The 15927-nt window shown below is 44.8% G+C and overlaps 5 protein-coding genes across 5 annotated transcripts; 3 read left to right on the top strand and 2 right to left on the bottom strand.

Annotated features, from left to right (window-relative positions):
* Positions 1-1109: 1109 nt before the first annotated feature.
* BDV27DRAFT_125303 (uncharacterized protein) lies at positions 1110-1539 on the bottom strand. Its single transcript, XM_032066290.1, has one exon. It carries the CDS (start codon positions 1523-1525, stop codon positions 1157-1159), a length of 369 nt encoding a protein of 122 aa, XP_031929526.1. The 5' UTR covers positions 1526-1539; the 3' UTR covers positions 1110-1156.
* A 2201-nt stretch (positions 1540-3740) lies between these two features.
* BDV27DRAFT_143622 (RTA1 domain-containing protein) lies at positions 3741-4787 on the bottom strand (the record flags this gene model as incomplete). Its single annotated transcript, XM_032070133.1, has 3 exons — positions 3741-4036; positions 4069-4460; positions 4522-4787. 3 exons carry the CDS (start codon positions 4785-4787, stop codon positions 3741-3743), a joined length of 954 nt encoding a protein of 317 aa, XP_031929525.1.
* A 1337-nt stretch (positions 4788-6124) lies between these two features.
* Positions 6125-7283, top strand: BDV27DRAFT_143621 (uncharacterized protein; the record flags this gene model as incomplete). The annotated part of the gene is made up of 3 exons (XM_032070132.1): positions 6125-6213; positions 6295-6569; positions 6625-7283. The coding sequence occupies 3 exons, from the start codon at positions 6125-6127 to the stop codon at positions 7281-7283; spliced, it is 1023 nt and encodes a 340-aa protein (XP_031929524.1).
* A 2819-nt stretch (positions 7284-10102) lies between these two features.
* Positions 10103-10432, top strand: BDV27DRAFT_155934 (uncharacterized protein; the record flags this gene model as incomplete). The annotated part of the gene is made up of 1 exon (XM_032072235.1): positions 10103-10432. One exon carries the CDS (start codon positions 10103-10105, stop codon positions 10430-10432), a length of 330 nt encoding a protein of 109 aa, XP_031929523.1.
* A 3060-nt stretch (positions 10433-13492) lies between these two features.
* On the top strand, positions 13493-15894 carry BDV27DRAFT_170911 (UDP-Glycosyltransferase/glycogen phosphorylase; the record flags this gene model as incomplete). Its single annotated transcript, XM_032075452.1, has 5 exons — positions 13493-13582; positions 13633-14030; positions 14085-14360; positions 14427-15100; positions 15171-15894. The coding sequence occupies 5 exons, from the start codon at positions 13493-13495 to the stop codon at positions 15872-15874; spliced, it is 2142 nt and encodes a 713-aa protein (XP_031929522.1). The 3' UTR covers positions 15875-15894.
* Between the last annotated feature and the right edge of the window lie 33 nt (positions 15895-15927).

Raw genomic sequence — 15927 nt, 5'->3', positions numbered from 1 at the left:
TGTCGTGTTATGCACCCAGGTTCTGTGTGCGCTAAAGGACTCAAAGAACGTAATGAAGGAGGTATGGAAGTTGCTGAAACCCGGAGGGAAGCTGTTATTCTCAGAGACAGTTTGACGACTGTAGCGCAAGGTATGTCTATATCTTTTCTTGTCAAGCTAAGCTAACATGAATAAAGTGTTCTTGAATACTGCTTGGAGCATATTTGTCGGATGTCATCTGACCCCAAGTCATGTTACTATTGTTGTCTCTGGCAAGAATGGCACCGGGAGGGTAGATCTATTGAAAAATGCCTTATCTTGATCGGATAGGACAAATAGAGCATGATAGACCTCATGTCAAAAGGGGTGTTAACGACGGCTCCCTGTACATACTTTGAAATAATATTGTATTCGATGGTTTGCTTGTTCCAGGGCTTGAAGAATTCTAAAAGCCTATCCTCATCCCATTTAATCTCTACAGCCGGGCTTTGATGCTCATGAATACACCCGAGCGCATGACCAAATTCGTGACTGCGTACTTTAGATCAGTGTGGGATGAACGAGGCTATATGCTGGATGAGGGTATATACGGACATTGTTGTACGCGAAAACTCTTCTTCCCTGGTATTTCGGTCAAACCACCCAAACTTCATTGTTGGCTCTTCGGCAGGAATACGCATATTCTCCGTTCCCACGTAACTCTACGAGTCATCATCTTTGAAAGCAACCCAAATCTCTGCAGGGCCCGTTTTAAGAAAGCGAAAGTCGATATTAGCGTACTTTCCCCACACTTGGGCATATTGCCGGACCTTCTTTACATATGCGGTACCCCCAAGGAACCTGACCCGTAGTCTCTTGCCATTGGGCCAAAGAACCTTTCCTCTAAAGCAAGATACCATGGCCCAGAGCCATGGGTTACACTCCTCAAGTTCTGAGTAGGGTATTCTTCATTCAAAATGTTAGGCTCGCACATATAAATCTGTTCGGTGCCCATATTGAAGGATTATGTTGGAAGTTCAGCTTTTAATTATGCAGGATATATTAGTACAATGGCTGCTCTCCAATAGATAATATATAACTAGGTGAGCACCTAAGTTTCAACCGCGATTACAGTCTTTCATAGACTTGATCAAAGCCCCGCGAACATAATTTTGCGACTTTCACTGACTGTAAAGTACTAATCGCTGCATGTAATGTATGCCACCTTAAGTTGAATCCCCTTTCCCTGGTTAAGCGAGACCCAAGTGTGTTCTGCATCGAGCTCTGTATCCACATTGGGCCTCTGAATAATTCTGCAGTGGGTCGTTTGCTGGAAGCTAGTAAGCTGGGCGCTCGTGGCAGTAACGAAGCCATTCATATCCACAGAGCTATGGCGCCAGAGAGATTGGATGGACCATAATCTACCGTCAGCGGCGACATCGGCGTTATCATTAGCCCCAGATTGATCGTTGCTGAGCTGGACAGACACGGTTTGGACGTCTCGAGGGGTAGCCATAGCATCAACAGATATGGCCATAAGGCCGAAAGCAAATGGAATGAACCGCATTTTGGCGTCACAGGTGGAGAGAGTGGCGTAGCTATATCTAACTTGAATATAGTGGAAGACGATGATTGAAACTGAAGCCTGCGATAACCGCGTCTTGTTTGGCTTTTGGCACAACCTTCAGCTGCTTTATATATATGGTTTTTTGTTGTGTAGGCATATGGAGATTAAAATTTGGGTGCTGAATTGGTATCGAGTGGAATTTGTCAGGTGAGCTTAACCCATGGAACGTGTTGTAAAGATACGAAACATGAGTGCAGCTCTCGCCGCATGCGGATATAGTATCCTCTCAAGTTTGGGCGAACCAACGGGATAGTTAAGCTTGTGCCTATAGTTTGTTACCGGTACTCTATATTCCTCGCGGACCCATGGACAATAAGATCCAGTACGCATAGCTCTTGTCATATGATTGATAATCCATATCTAGACCTGTTATAGCATGCGGAACATAACAGTCCGCTCAGACATATGCTCAAAGACAGCGATATGTCTCCAGCGAGACGTAGTCTAGATGGACCTGGCCATACTGTAAACCATGAAATGGTGAAATGATCCTATTGAAAGATGTCAAGTAGCTCAAGAGCCTGGATTCTGTGTCGTACTCATCCATGGTATGCCCACCTCGCGGTCGCTCAGGTCTTGGCAGATTATATAGTTGAAACAATGAGTTCTGGTAGTAGTTTGACATTGACAGGCGCCGGTCTGACTGCGGCATCATCGCAGCTAGACACCCAATAAGGCCTTTCTCGCGTGGTTTAAGGAATATACGTTATTTGATGAAGTGCAGATCACCAGCTCAAGGATCGGTGTGGTGGGGACCCCGTTCCACTCTATCTCAAATACTGTACAAGCAAATGCTTAGTCGAAAATCGTGTTTTTAATTAAGCCTTCCTGAAAATGTAGATTGTCAACAAAGACACAAGGCTTGAGCCAGAAGATGTGTGCATTATTTGCTATGGTGCATCTCGTCGCTCAGCATCCACCCCTCCTCCGCATAAATTTCCCTCTAAGCGACTGGACTCTCTTCGTCGTCATCTCATTGAATCCCATCTACTCCATGCAATAGAGTGCCTCGGAGGTTTGCCATAGTGATCTACACTAGGCCAAACCAGCACGAGGGTGAATTGAAACAGTGTTGCACGAAAAAGTCAGTGTTGCTTTTCATAAGCCGCGACACCTTTTTCTGTCAGCAGGGCACGAGCAGCTGCCGAAAATGAAATAGCTTAAGCGAGGCCGACTTGGCGGGTGCATCCTTGCCAAGATGTCGTCCTGTTTACTTCATGTCTAGGGTCAGTCATTCGCATTGAAAGGAACAACTACACTTGAAACAGTTCGCTTAGCCCAAAGAGGAGTCAGTGATATGAAAAGCCGAGCTCGATTCAATGTTGAGAACTGATTGGCCGATATGGTTCACCGCCTGGGCGAGGAGGAAAGTGAAGCAGATCAGTTTAGGCAATCTCGTTCTCACCTCGGCTCACCTTCAACTACTATTCTCTCCAGAGAAACAACATGAAATCCAATGCTTCTAGCATGACACCAGAGCAAGAACAGGAAGCACAGCCCATACCTAGAGATTAAAAACCATGGTGGTCCCGAGAATCGTGGCCTTTGGCTAAAGCAACATTTTAAAAGCGCCTTTTGCCTTTTTATGATTTTCTCCTGGGAAGACACACCTATCGTTCATAATAGAAATACCGTGCCTTGACACTAGCGTACTGTTTGCCTATAATTTTCCATACCACTCGGTCATAATGACCAGAAACTCCAGCGGCCAGTCAAAAGTTTTCAGCGTGACCAAGAAGTCATTGCGACAGAAAAGAGATCGACGCAAAATGTCCCTAGAAAAAAAGTCGCACGAGTACAGCAATAAATGCGGCGAAGATGTATGCCTAGGCATTCAAATTCGAGAGTCAGGGAAAGTATTCATTTTTTTCCGCGGACACCTCGGGATTTTGGTCCTTCATTGGTCCTCATCCACTACCTAAGGGCAACCTAGGAACTATACGACTCCACCGACCCTAGCTGGTTCAACTCTTTGCATGACTGGAGGGATTGGAATATGGAATGTGAGAATTCTATGATTCAAATCGCTCAAATAAAATCTAACTCCAGATCTAACTCGCTGATGTTACCAAGACCAATCCAAACGCTGAAATGTCTAATACCCAATCTCTTGAAACCGACCACTCCGAGTCATTAGGGGCTTTGCTATATATTTTTAAGCATTCATCATCTCAATTTCTGATGAAGCCTGCGACACCTTAGACGAAACGACTCCACGACGGGGCTTCGCCGAGAGTTCCCCCCATCGCCGGCCCATGGCAACTGCTGGGTGAGCGGCGGTCATACAAATGCACGCAATGGCAATCATAGTGCTCTCAAGAATCATCAGGGAAATTTCATCATTAGCCAGATCACTGTTAAATCCACCTTTCAGCTCCGCAACACGGAAGATCGAGCGAGTGAAGATCGTTAAAACGGCAATGGCAAGACCTTTGATTGGGTTAGCATAGGCTGATAAATTCGGATTATTTAGTGACACTTGCCCAGAAGGAACATCTTCCATTTCAAACCACTGCGAACAGATGCTGTAGACGCATTCTTCATGTCTTCTGAGCTGCGGCGCACTCGCAGGGCGAATTCCGAAGCGAGCACGATGAACAGCGTCAACGAGGCGACCTGGAAAGCCAATCCTGCAATCATAATATTGACACCGGTATCGCTGAGGCTTTTTTGGTCTGAGTCGGCGATGGAGGTAATGGCGCCGCCGGCTGCTTGTAGGACTAGAGCGATGATATCGCAAGTGACGAAGACGATGGTGTATGTACGTGGGCGAATCCTGGAGATATCTTCCCCGTAGACGATGACAATTCTTCCCAGGCAGATGTAAATGGCGGCGGTGAAGAAGGCCGGGGCAATCGTGAGACAAATGAGGTATCTAAAAGTCAAGCTTCTGATTAGCTTGCTTTATTCAGAGGTATGTCTCAAAGGTCACGTACAGAAGGAATGCATTAAAGTCGAATGGGTTTCTGTGCATCATGAGTCGTCCGATATATCCCAGTATTTCAAGAATGAGCCCCGCGGTCATGGCCCCCATGTATGTCCATATTCGGAACCATGTTCCTAGGGCGATTTGTGCAGCGAGGAGAAGGCCGAAGATGACGAGGAAGAGGACATTTGCCGGGATGTTAGGTTGGTAATTGATATAGGCCAAGTCAATTGGGCAAGTTGCCAAGGTGCAGTCGTCCATGTTCATTTCCGACATTTTCAGTGTTGATATTTCTACTCTTTTTCTCTCTTTTTTCTTCTTGTTCTTTTTTGAGATAGTGGGGAGGAGAAGAGGTAGAATGCGAGTCTAGATGGGTTGAGGTTGATATTCCCCTCCTCATAGCATCGAACACACACACTCTCTCTCTTTATACAATCTGACAAAATAACGAGGCCTGAAAGTCAGCCACGAGGCTATGCTATCTCCGATCCTACGTAGGACTATCATTGGCGCGACTATACTTCTCAGGGCCGAAAATGGGGCCGTGCCAAGACACGGAGTCCAGGCCAACTCCGAGTCCGCGGACTAGGAGGGGAATTGCCTGGGGGCCGGTCCGCGGACTCTTAAGGCCTCCTGTTCCTGTTCAGCCTCCATCTTAGCTCCAATTCTTTAAATGCTGCCTACTATGTCCGTGCCGACCAGTCTAGGCCGAGTCAGGACCTGCGAGAACTGTGTGCGTGCTAAAATTAGGTGCTCGCGCACCTCTACCCAAAGCTGCGATCGGTATGCAACATCCCCCTTCTACTTCTACTTCTCTTCTCTTCTCTTCTACTTAGCAACGTAAAGCTAACACGCTTTGAAGGTGTCTCCGTCTGAAGAGAGATTGTTATTTCCGCGCAACAAAAGCTCGTACTCCTAAGAAGAGGGAGACGTATATCTGCCCATTCCTCGTATCGATACGATCTGTCAAGCTGACCGCATCTAATCTAGGCGAATAGGTGCACTCGAGGACAAGGTGGATCAAATATTAGGCCAGATCAATCAGCCTCACTCAAGCCCGCAACAGGCACCACTGCCACTGCCACTGTCCCCGAAAAGTGAAAGTTGTGCTCCGACTCCTCGAAATCCGTGCGATGTGATCGGGAACGGGCTGATCACCCACGAAGAGGCAAATCGTTTGATAGAGAGCTTTCGTGATGCCATAACGTATTTCCCATTTGTACAGCTGCCGAGAAACGCCACTGTCGAGGATCTCAGATCGGAGAAACCCTTCCTCTTACTCTCTATTCTTTTGGTCTCCTCGTTTCGAAATGTCCAGCTGCACCTGGCCCTCGAGGACGTTTCGACGTCTTACCTTGGGGGACAAGTCTTGCAAGGCAATCGCCAACAACCCTTTGATATACTACAGGGATTGCTGGTTACTATAGCTGGGTATGTTCTAGACAATTTCTCTCTTCATTAGATTCACAAAAGCTAACACGGAAGATAGAACGAAGAAAAAACTCCATATAGTGCGGTTTTCTGGATATCTGCACCTCGCACAAAGTATAATCAACGATTGCAGACTGGATTACCCAGCCAAGCTGCGAGTAGTAAGACAAAGAATTGACGTCATGTCGGAAACGGATCCTCCGACAGAATCGATTTCCCTGCGAAACGAGGAAATGCGAGCTTTGGTTGGATATTTTCTCCTTGACGCGAGGTAAGTTCGATTTACCACCTGTACAGCCCGGTCTAGACCTGAAAAGACTATGTCTTGCTTACTTTCTTTTCACATGACTAGTCACTCCATAGTACTACAGCGGACAGGAACAATGCCTTGGTCACCCTTCATAGAATCATGCGCTGCGAAGTTGTCGCAGGAATGCGAATTCTCAACCGATCGATACCTGTTAGGCCAGGTTCAAGTACAACACATGCTTGTACGAATCGATTCCCTAGTTGCACGGGGATACGGTGAGAATCAGGCTCCTGCGGATATAGAAGTTATGATTAGTTCTCTTCAAAGCGATTTTGAAGATTGCAAAGCCCGGCTTCCTGTCCCTATTGACCATGATGGTGAGTTGACCAAGCCTTATCTGTACTGCAGATCTAAATTCTAACACTTGATTAGTATTTCAAGGCATTCTGTCCCACGCCTTCGAAATCCATCTCTATCAAACTATCTTTTTCGATGTATACCCATCTTCCGCCGCGTCATTCGACCAATCCATGGCCCTCCTGCGAATCGATGCCCTTTGTCACGGACTAGCGGCTGCAAAACAATTTATGAGCTTTTACTTCAGTCTACCACCTGGTATTGAAAAGAGATTTAGTTACACCCAATGGACAATGACCGGGTTCAGCGTTGTAGCTTCATGCAAACTTGTTCTCGCATCGTTGGAGCCATCCGTTCGAGATCACGATCAAGTCCGAGGATTGCGAGAGACATTGGATATGCGGCATGAAATCCAGAAATCTGTCAAGCGCATGAATACGCTTGATCAGGAGTGTAAAGGTGGGAAGTGGGATCAACATGAGATATTCTTCTACCAAGATTGGCTGCGGTTCCTTTCTGAATGGTTTGAAAAGAAATATCGTCTTGCGCAGTCTGATAGTGCTGGAGAGAATAATGGTGCACTGGGAGTCTTCACCACTGGAATCTCAGAAAATAATATCTATGAAGAGCCTCAGCCTGATCCTGGTTTTCCTTGGGTGGATCTTCAGGACGTTACGATTGAGGAGATGTTGAATGTGTGGTTAGAGCCAATGAATATGCCACACTACTTTTAAAATGTACAATGTTGGCCTTGATAGTTTCAGTGACGAATGCATACCCCTCTCTGCTTTCTTTTATTTGAATTGCCATTTTATACTACTAGTTCTAACCAAGTACTCAAATTGAACACGGCCTGTTAGGCGGTGGATCCAACCAACCCCGCAGACTAAAGACCAAATAGAAGCTTTGATCACATCAGTATATATACTTACTTTGATAAGGTGCTTATAATCCAACACCAATAGAGAACTGACAAGAATTTATGAACGGAAAAGAGCCTTAGTGGGGACAACAGATACGTTTTATATACTTCTTGTGAAATGGAGCATAAATAGCATGAAGAGCTTAAGCAAGCCAGCAACAGCTAGAATTCGTAGTTTGTGTCTACATAGCGGTTGCTCTCAGCTCCGTATCTTGCGAACAGGGCCGCATGGAATGGGCACGCCCCACTGTTCCGTTTCAGTCCAAGCATGTCTGCCCATACTCACGGTCTGCTCATACTCCACGGTCTGCTCATACGCCCTCCAGTCGCAGGAGATTACCGGCTATGGACACCTGCCAGTTGAGCTGGAGCCACTGGACGTCAATCATCGGACTGCCATCACAATTGGCTTTACAGCAAGCTCCAACCCCCGGTCCCCGCGAGCCCCCCATCATCCCTGGCAGCTGAGCGAGAAAACTGTTCAGCGTATTTTCGGTACATGCGAAATAAAGGCACGTATTCACGTATCCAGAGATAATCGTATTTGACTGCAACTGTAATGTTGGGACAAAATATAATGGTATTCGAACAAGCGGTTTGTCCCCATAGCAGCTAAGCAGTTCAAGAAGGTGTATGGTTACACACCCACCCAGCGGTCTGAGGAGAGTATTCAAAGGGCAATTGTAAATGAGATAGAAGCGAGAGAAGCAGGAGAGCTTTTTTTATTGATATTTAGATAGTTAGCTGGTTAATTTGACGATTTCTTGAAAAATTGACGGGGATTGCGGGCGCACCCATAAGCGAAAGCAGTGGGGGCGCTGGAAGGCACGGATAGTAATTCACAGGTCTCAATATTACTAAAGAAAGTTCTGGGGTCTAAATTATTGTAAAAGTATTTTCTTCTTTCTAATCTACAAGAGAAAAAAGTAAGAAAAGAAAGTATAGACTGATTACTATTATAAACTACTATATGATTGCTATACAATTTATTTGAACTATCTATTTCATCGGCTCAAGTAGTATTGTGTTATCTAGTATTGTATTTGGATATATTAAATTGGTCCCTTGTCGATTTAATCTAGATTTCCCTTCTCTTATAACCAAACTATATGTAAATCAAGTAACTATAGAAAAGTCTCTTATACCATAAATCTATACTGGCGAGACTCTTCTAGAAGAGGCTCTAGAAATTTCTCCTATCTATAAAATTATCTTTGTTACTCTGGACGTCTTTGCAAAATTTATATCCTGGATCATTGAAAAATATAATATATATTCTTAGTATCAAAGAGCCTTAGCCTTATCTTGAGTAAATCTACAATTATAATATCTAGCGACAGAAGACCATTCAAAGGAGAATTATATAGCGAGTATAAAGGTCGATATCCTCCTATAAGTAATCTTAAGGACCGACTCTCCGTTCAAATCAAAGATACCTTTGTAAACAAAATTGCCGAGCGTTCTGGTACAGCTTATATAGATTACCACGACTATATAAAAAAGGTAGCGGAGCACGGCAAGTTATATGATGATGCGACGAACGATGAAATCTGGTTTGACTATGATAGTTCCGATACCAAGCTAGGACATTGGAAAGGCTAGACTACAGCTTATATAAAAGCAAAATTTCATTTTAAGGATGTTTGATTTTGTTTTGGTGCTGATGGTGTGGCCGGACTATATAGAAAAGTGGTTTGGGAAGCACTGTGAATTATATGCAATTCATCTTTAATCTGGTCTCCAGCCTCGCTGTATTTCGTAAGAGTGAATTGATATTTTTATAGAAGCGAAGAGTAGTTGGTATAATGACTCGTATATGATAGGACTCTGGGAGCAAACGATAAACATGTTTGATTTTAATTTTGATTCTGCTGAAAAGACAACTAAGATTTTAGTAAAATGAACGCTTAAACTGGCGTCGAGTGTAGCCGTACTGGGCGTTCGATTTACTGTCACTTAGCGTTGTGGTGTAAATTCAGCCTAATCAGGATTATAATAGTATATTCCAAGCACAAATAGTCTCTGCCTCAGTTCTATAAATTTTCATGACACCTGCATTTAAATGGTTACATTGAGTCTATTCTATGTTTCATGGTCTAGACCCTGTCCAGAGAGAACGATCTGGGGAGAGGGGCCGTTTGCGGCCGATAAACGGGTCACGCGTGGGCGATAAAACTAAACTTTGATTTTGCCATATGTATAAATGGCACAAAATATATAATCTTTCATGGAGGGTATAGGTAAAAGTTGAAACTTATCGAGGTAATTTTTAGAATTTATGACGATAGAGCCTCTTATGACTACACTTTATACTCCATGTATGTGGTGTTACCCGAATATTATGGGACGGAATTAATTCCAGTTAATAAGAATGTCAATAAAAGCAGCGGCTTACAAAATGATGATGACCATGGACTTTTGTCGTAAGATGTCATCATTTATCAAAAGCGATTATACTTTTCTTGAGATACTTGAGATACTAGTTCTAGAGAACTAATATCTAATATGTATACCACTATTGTCTACTAGGATGGTTACACTTATTTTCTCTATATTCTATATGTCGATAAACCATTCCACTTTTACCCTTTACTATAGTCGCTATCGGTCCCCCCACAACCAGTACCAAATATGAAACACGACTACGAAGTCAGACTCCTGCTCGGTTCAACCGCAGTCCTCAGCTCCAATAATAAGCTGATAGAGATCGTCCTATCGACCTTTAAGATGCCCCCGACCACAACGAAGCTGAATGTCCAGTTCTTGGACAAAGGCTCCTTAGATCTCTATGCTACTAGCTGGAGTGCTCACATTCGCAAGATTAAAAATAAGAAAGATCTCGAACTGACCTATAAGAAACGGTATACTATCTGGGAAAGTGACAATAACGCCGTTTTCAATTTGGCTAATAATGATGGTTCCAACACTGATAAGAAAACATACGAAGCGCAAGTCGAATAGGGTCTTAAGAAACAGACACTTTCTATTAGCCGCAAGAAAGATGTAGACCCTGAGAATAGTGGACTGGACCTGCCGGGAACAGAAATCTCCCGCCAACTTCTGATCAACGAAGCACCAGGAAAGTTCGACAACTGGAATAGTAATTCATGGGGTACCAAAATATTGAAGAAATCGCGCATTCTTGGCCCAATTCTCAGCCAACGACTCATTGGCTCATGGAATAAGATACCCTATATATTGAGGTCTGGCCTCTATTGAACTCCACGCGTACGGGAATTAAATACTTCATTGAAGTTTCTTTCAAGACCAAGACACAAGAGTCTGAATACAGGTAGAGTGGCACGGGTTCCCCGAACCCGAGCGGGTTTTTCTTGGCATCGTGTGATTAAGAAATCTAGATTTCTATATAGAACTAGATTTTATATATAAAATATCAATTCTAAATATATAGAATTGATAGAGATATAGAGCTTTAAAAATTTCTATATTTGACCTATTTAGGCAAGGTCTGTAATTAATAAGCGGTATCTTACCTAATTAGGTTTAGTCTAGCGTTGGCGGGGAACCCGCGGGTCGGGGAGGTCTAAACCTAGCGGGTTTGGGTCGGGTGCGGGGAGTCCTGTTAAAAACCCGACCCGCGTGCAACTCTAAGCAAGATATATATAATATATATATTATTTCTAAAAAGTAAACCAAGTCAACAAAGAATACAGGAAATAATATTGTCTATTTCTAGTTATAGGGAGTCTTTGTATAAAAGTCTAAAAAGAATTTGTATTGTATAGAATTGAAGTACCTATCAATAAATATATATATATATAACTTTTAGACTATTAGGTCGACCTTATAAATGGTATTATAAGGCCTGGGAAAAGGTGGAAGCAGTCTACTATACCGCTATTTCAGACCCCTTACTGCATCTACAATGTATATAAAGCATATTTATGATACAATTGCCGATGAGAGCTGCTTAGTACTATACTAAACGGCCGTTGACGACCCGAGAAGAGCACCTGAATGGGAGCTGTATTCGGGTATAATGCATTTCTCTCTCTCTCTGTCTCTCTATATCTGCGGTGCGCTGTACTCCGCCCGCAAACGCCCATAGAGTGCGGTATCACCCTATATATAGACCCAGGGAGGGCTACGATCTCTGTCTTGTAGGAAAAAAAAAGTAATTATTCCTTCCAGATAGATCTATATTAAGTACTTCAGATACACGCCAGCAGCAGAGGGAATATAGGGAGGAAGCAGGAACACAGGCAGCGGCCAGCAGACCACTAATCAAGGCCATCGAAAATTGGTCGCGGCGCAGATGTCCAGAGACTAGTGACTAGACCTGAGACTTAACTCATGTGTACAAAAGCGAGTCACGTTCCTCAGGGGAATTTAGATCTCGGAAGACACACACTTCTGTCCCATTATCCTGCTGCGGACGTTCCAAGCCATTGAGGAAAGCACCCACTTCATTGCCCTTATAACCAAATATAGACACTTTATTAGAATCACCACCCCCATAGCAGTGGACTCCAATAGCTCTCTGGACCCCATTTGGTGCGGTGTGGAGAAGTGGCCCTCCAGAGTTGCGTAGTGAAAAAGCATTTCAGTATATTTAATGGCTAATATGAGATGAAACTCACCACCATATATATCTAAATGATAGTGGAATATAAACTTCCACACAGTAAGGTCGTATTTATGTATGGTGCAGTGGCTGAGGCACATATACTCTCCCTCTTCTATATCTGTTGGGTAGCCAACAACGGTGATGTGTGCTTGCTGTCGATTTGTGGGAATGACCTTATATGGTATCACCTGGTAGTCATTAAAGGCTCTCTCAACTTTAACAAGCGCTAAATCATATATGTCACGATGGTAAGTAGAATACCCCAAATGAACAACAATGTGCTTTCCTTTCCTACACTCAACAGTATCGGCGCTAGAACCATTGTAACCAACATGGACACTGATATAATCAGCACGGCCATATGTAGCGCTGTGCATATTATGGCCAGCTGTGACCACAATGTCCCTATTGATGAGCCATCCGGAGCCGTTGTAAAAGTGCTTGTCCCCCTCAAATGGATAGTCATCTTGCATACAGCTGTCAATAATATGAGCGTAATAATCACTGATTAGCCATTTCGCAAACAATCTCGCAAGGTTCTGTTCGGTCAAGTCCAGATCAAAGCGGCCATATCCTGAATATTGAAACCTTTCGGTATCATAATTAGACCATCCACTTCAGAGATCTGAAGCTGCGGAGCTCAGATGCTCTTACCCGACAGTGTAGCAATTGAACCTAGGCTCTTTTCCCATAACTTTACCCTGGCAGGAACGGCTGAATTGTCCGAAAGAGTCTCAGCTGTTGGTTGTGTGGCGGCCATAGCTGTTGGCGAGGGAGGCTGCGTGCTAAAATGCAGAGAGGAATGCTATCAAGGCTGCAGCGTAGACTGTGTTCACATTCGCTCCTGCCGACAATTCATGACCTTAAGCCTCAAAAGTAGAAAATAATGAATAGGCTTAGTGGCAGTTCGTGGGGCCTAGAACTTATTTATTACAGAACAATCGAAATAATACCAGTATCCTAGGGTTGTTCAAACAATTATTCCATGAGTCCGGAACTATGGATCGATGACGCCGTAGCTTGAAGGAACCCCGCACTGTGAACTATGTCCGTACCATGTTTCAATATAGGGCCAGATACAGCGAATATATATAAAGAGTCGCGTGATGTACATCAGGCAGGGAGACACGCTTTAGGCTGGGTTCTGCCGAAACTTAGCTGCCCTTCCTAATACGCAACAAATGACATCAACCAAATATGGTTCAATCACACCACTATCGTCCATGATGTTATAGAACGGGATGACAATCTAACTGTGTGGTCTGGATGTCATTTTGCCCCGACCCCTGGTCATCCTCAGAAAATTAAAATGGGTGAAGATGGTATATTATTATATCCGTTTAATAACAGCTCATCCCCTGCTCAATAGGACAGGGCTACAGTATAACTGAGAATCTTCTAATTGTTTCTTTCACCTCGAGCATATAGCAATAATGAAATTTGAGAGACGGACTTCTATACATGATCTGGACAGGCTAAGCCTTCAGTTGCATAAACCCAGCTGGCAAGGACCACCATTCAATGTGTGTTATTCAATCTCAAACCAAGAGTTGGTCACTTACTAACGGTGCAGGCCATTTATGCTGGTATTGCGACTCATTTTCATGTGTTTTCTTCTGGAGCATCCCTTGCTATTGCCGTTCGCGATAGCTCATATTTACTCGACTTTGCACAGTATGACTTCCGCTCGGGCGATCGGTACCAGGGTTGGACGGAATTTTCGAATTTCATCCTGGACAAGTTGAGAGAGTACCAGGAAGAGCACTGCGAGAAGTTCATCGGCTTGGCGATGCAGGCGGAATTAGCTGAGAGATGTCCCGAGCTCTGTTCCTTGCTTTGGCTTGAGCTCGATATCATCCCCATTGTACTTCACAAAGCAGAGGAACATGTGAGTTGGGGCATATATGAGCAAGACATCTCGTATAAGTCATTGGATGAACAGGCTGAGTCAATTGCAAGAAAATGCATTAGGTACGGTTTTCCTTTCCCCCATTCCCCGTGATCGAGGACCTCATTATTGGCCAGGTTTTTCGGTCCCAGCAAGGCTCCTGTGCCGGAGATAGGGCTTCGAGGCCTCGTCGAGGTCGATGCCGCATTCCATGTGAAACTCACCAGGCTTGCCGATTATGAGGAAACCGTCGGACCCCCAACGTGGACGGCCGTTAATAAGTATGCTAGCGATCTAAAACAACGCAGAGTGAAGATAGCATTCTTCAGTGCGACTCCCCAAGGCGGTGGTGTTGCGCTCATGCGCCACGCTATGGTTAGGTTTGCGAAAGCAATTGGAGTTGATCTCAGATGGTAAGACTTTCACACTCGATCTCAACAGCAAACCTCTCGATATTTTTCGCTCACTAATTGTGGCAGGTATGTCCCGAAGCCAAGACATGGGATCTTCCGCATCACCAAGAACAACCACAATATCCTTCAAGGTGTAGCCGCTCCTGGGACACGATTCACCAAGGAGGACAGAGATATCCTTTCTGGTTGGGTGCTTGAAAACGCAAAACGATATTGGCTTGGAGCAGAAGGAACTAAGATTCCTGCATTGCTAGATAAGCTTGGCCCGCAAGTCTATCCTTGGCTTGCGCGACATGGCCCGCCTCCTCCCCATTGGTTCCAGAAGAACGGTCCTCTGGTTCCGCCATGGGAGGGCGGCGCCGATGTGATCATCATTGATGACCCGCAGCTGCCGTTCTTGATTCCCCTCATCAAGCAAGAGACTCCGGATCGGCCAGTCATCTTCCGTAGCCACATACAGATCAGAAGTGATCTGACTGACACTCCTGGGACTCCCCAGGCTGAGGCATGGGAGTTGTTGTGGGAGGCGATCAAGCAGGCAGATCTGTTTATTAGTCACCCCGTACATGCATTTGTTCCAAAGGATGTCCCTCAAGAAAAGCTAGGATTTCTTCCGGCAGCAACAGACTGGCTGGATGGGTTGAACAAACCAATGACAGACTGGACTGCCAGTTGCTATGGGCGGGTCTTTAACTCCAAGTGCCGAGAGCAGTATATGACAAACATTGCATTCCCAGATGGTCAGTAATCTTCGTGCCTTGTTCTCACCTCCTCCCGGGCTAGAGATCACTGACATGTTGCTTTGCCTAGAGGAATATATTGTCCAGGTTGCTAGGTTTGACCCTTCGAAAGGGATCCAAGATGTCCTAATCTCATACGAGGCATTCCACCGGCGACTTGTGGATTCCCGTCCGGACCTAAGGCCACCCAAACTACTCATCTGTGGACACGGGTCAGTGGATGACCCAGACGGCTCATTAGTCTGGGATAACACCTTGGATTTCATCGAGCAGCATCTGAAGCATTTGCAGTCACTCATCTGTGTCATGCGGATTGGTCCTAATGACCAGATGCTTCATACCCTCCTGTCCAGAGCAAAGGTTGCCCTCCAGCTCTCTACTCGTGAGGGGTTCGAGGTCAAGGTCTCAGAGGCACTCCATATAGGTAAACCAGTAATTGGGACACGAGCTGGTGGGATTCCATTGCAGATCCAACACGGAAAAAATGGCTTCCTGGTGAACGTTGGTGATACCGATGCGGTAGCAGAACATTTATTTGAGCTCTGGACAGATCGAGAGTTGTATGATCGTATGAGCAGCTACGCGGCAAAGAGCGTGAGTGATGAAGTTAGTACGGTGGGTAACATCTTGTCATGGCTATACTTAGCCTCGAAGCTATCGAAAGGTGAGAAAATTCAACCCAACGGAAGCTGGATAAACGACATGGCCCGTGAAGAAGCATATGAGCCATACAAGGCAAACGAGAACAGGCTTAAGCGAGGATTGACAACATAGTGGGATTGTAGATCACAAATTCTGGAGTCAAAAATGGGATCAAATTTCAATGC

The sequence above is a fragment of the Aspergillus caelatus genome (genome assembly GCF_009193585.1).
Source record: "Aspergillus caelatus strain CBS 763.97 unplaced genomic scaffold BDV27scaffold_51, whole genome shotgun sequence".
NCBI classification, from domain to species: domain Eukaryota; kingdom Fungi; phylum Ascomycota; class Eurotiomycetes; order Eurotiales; family Aspergillaceae; genus Aspergillus; species Aspergillus caelatus.
The sequence above is the reverse complement of the archived record's forward strand: the minus strand, read 5'-3'. Positions and strand labels throughout refer to the sequence as shown.

Coding starts and splice junctions, on each gene's coding strand:
- BDV27DRAFT_125303 (XM_032066290.1), bottom strand. CDS start 1,525: ATGCGGTTCATTCCATTTGCTTTCGGCCTTATGGCCATATCTGTTGAT.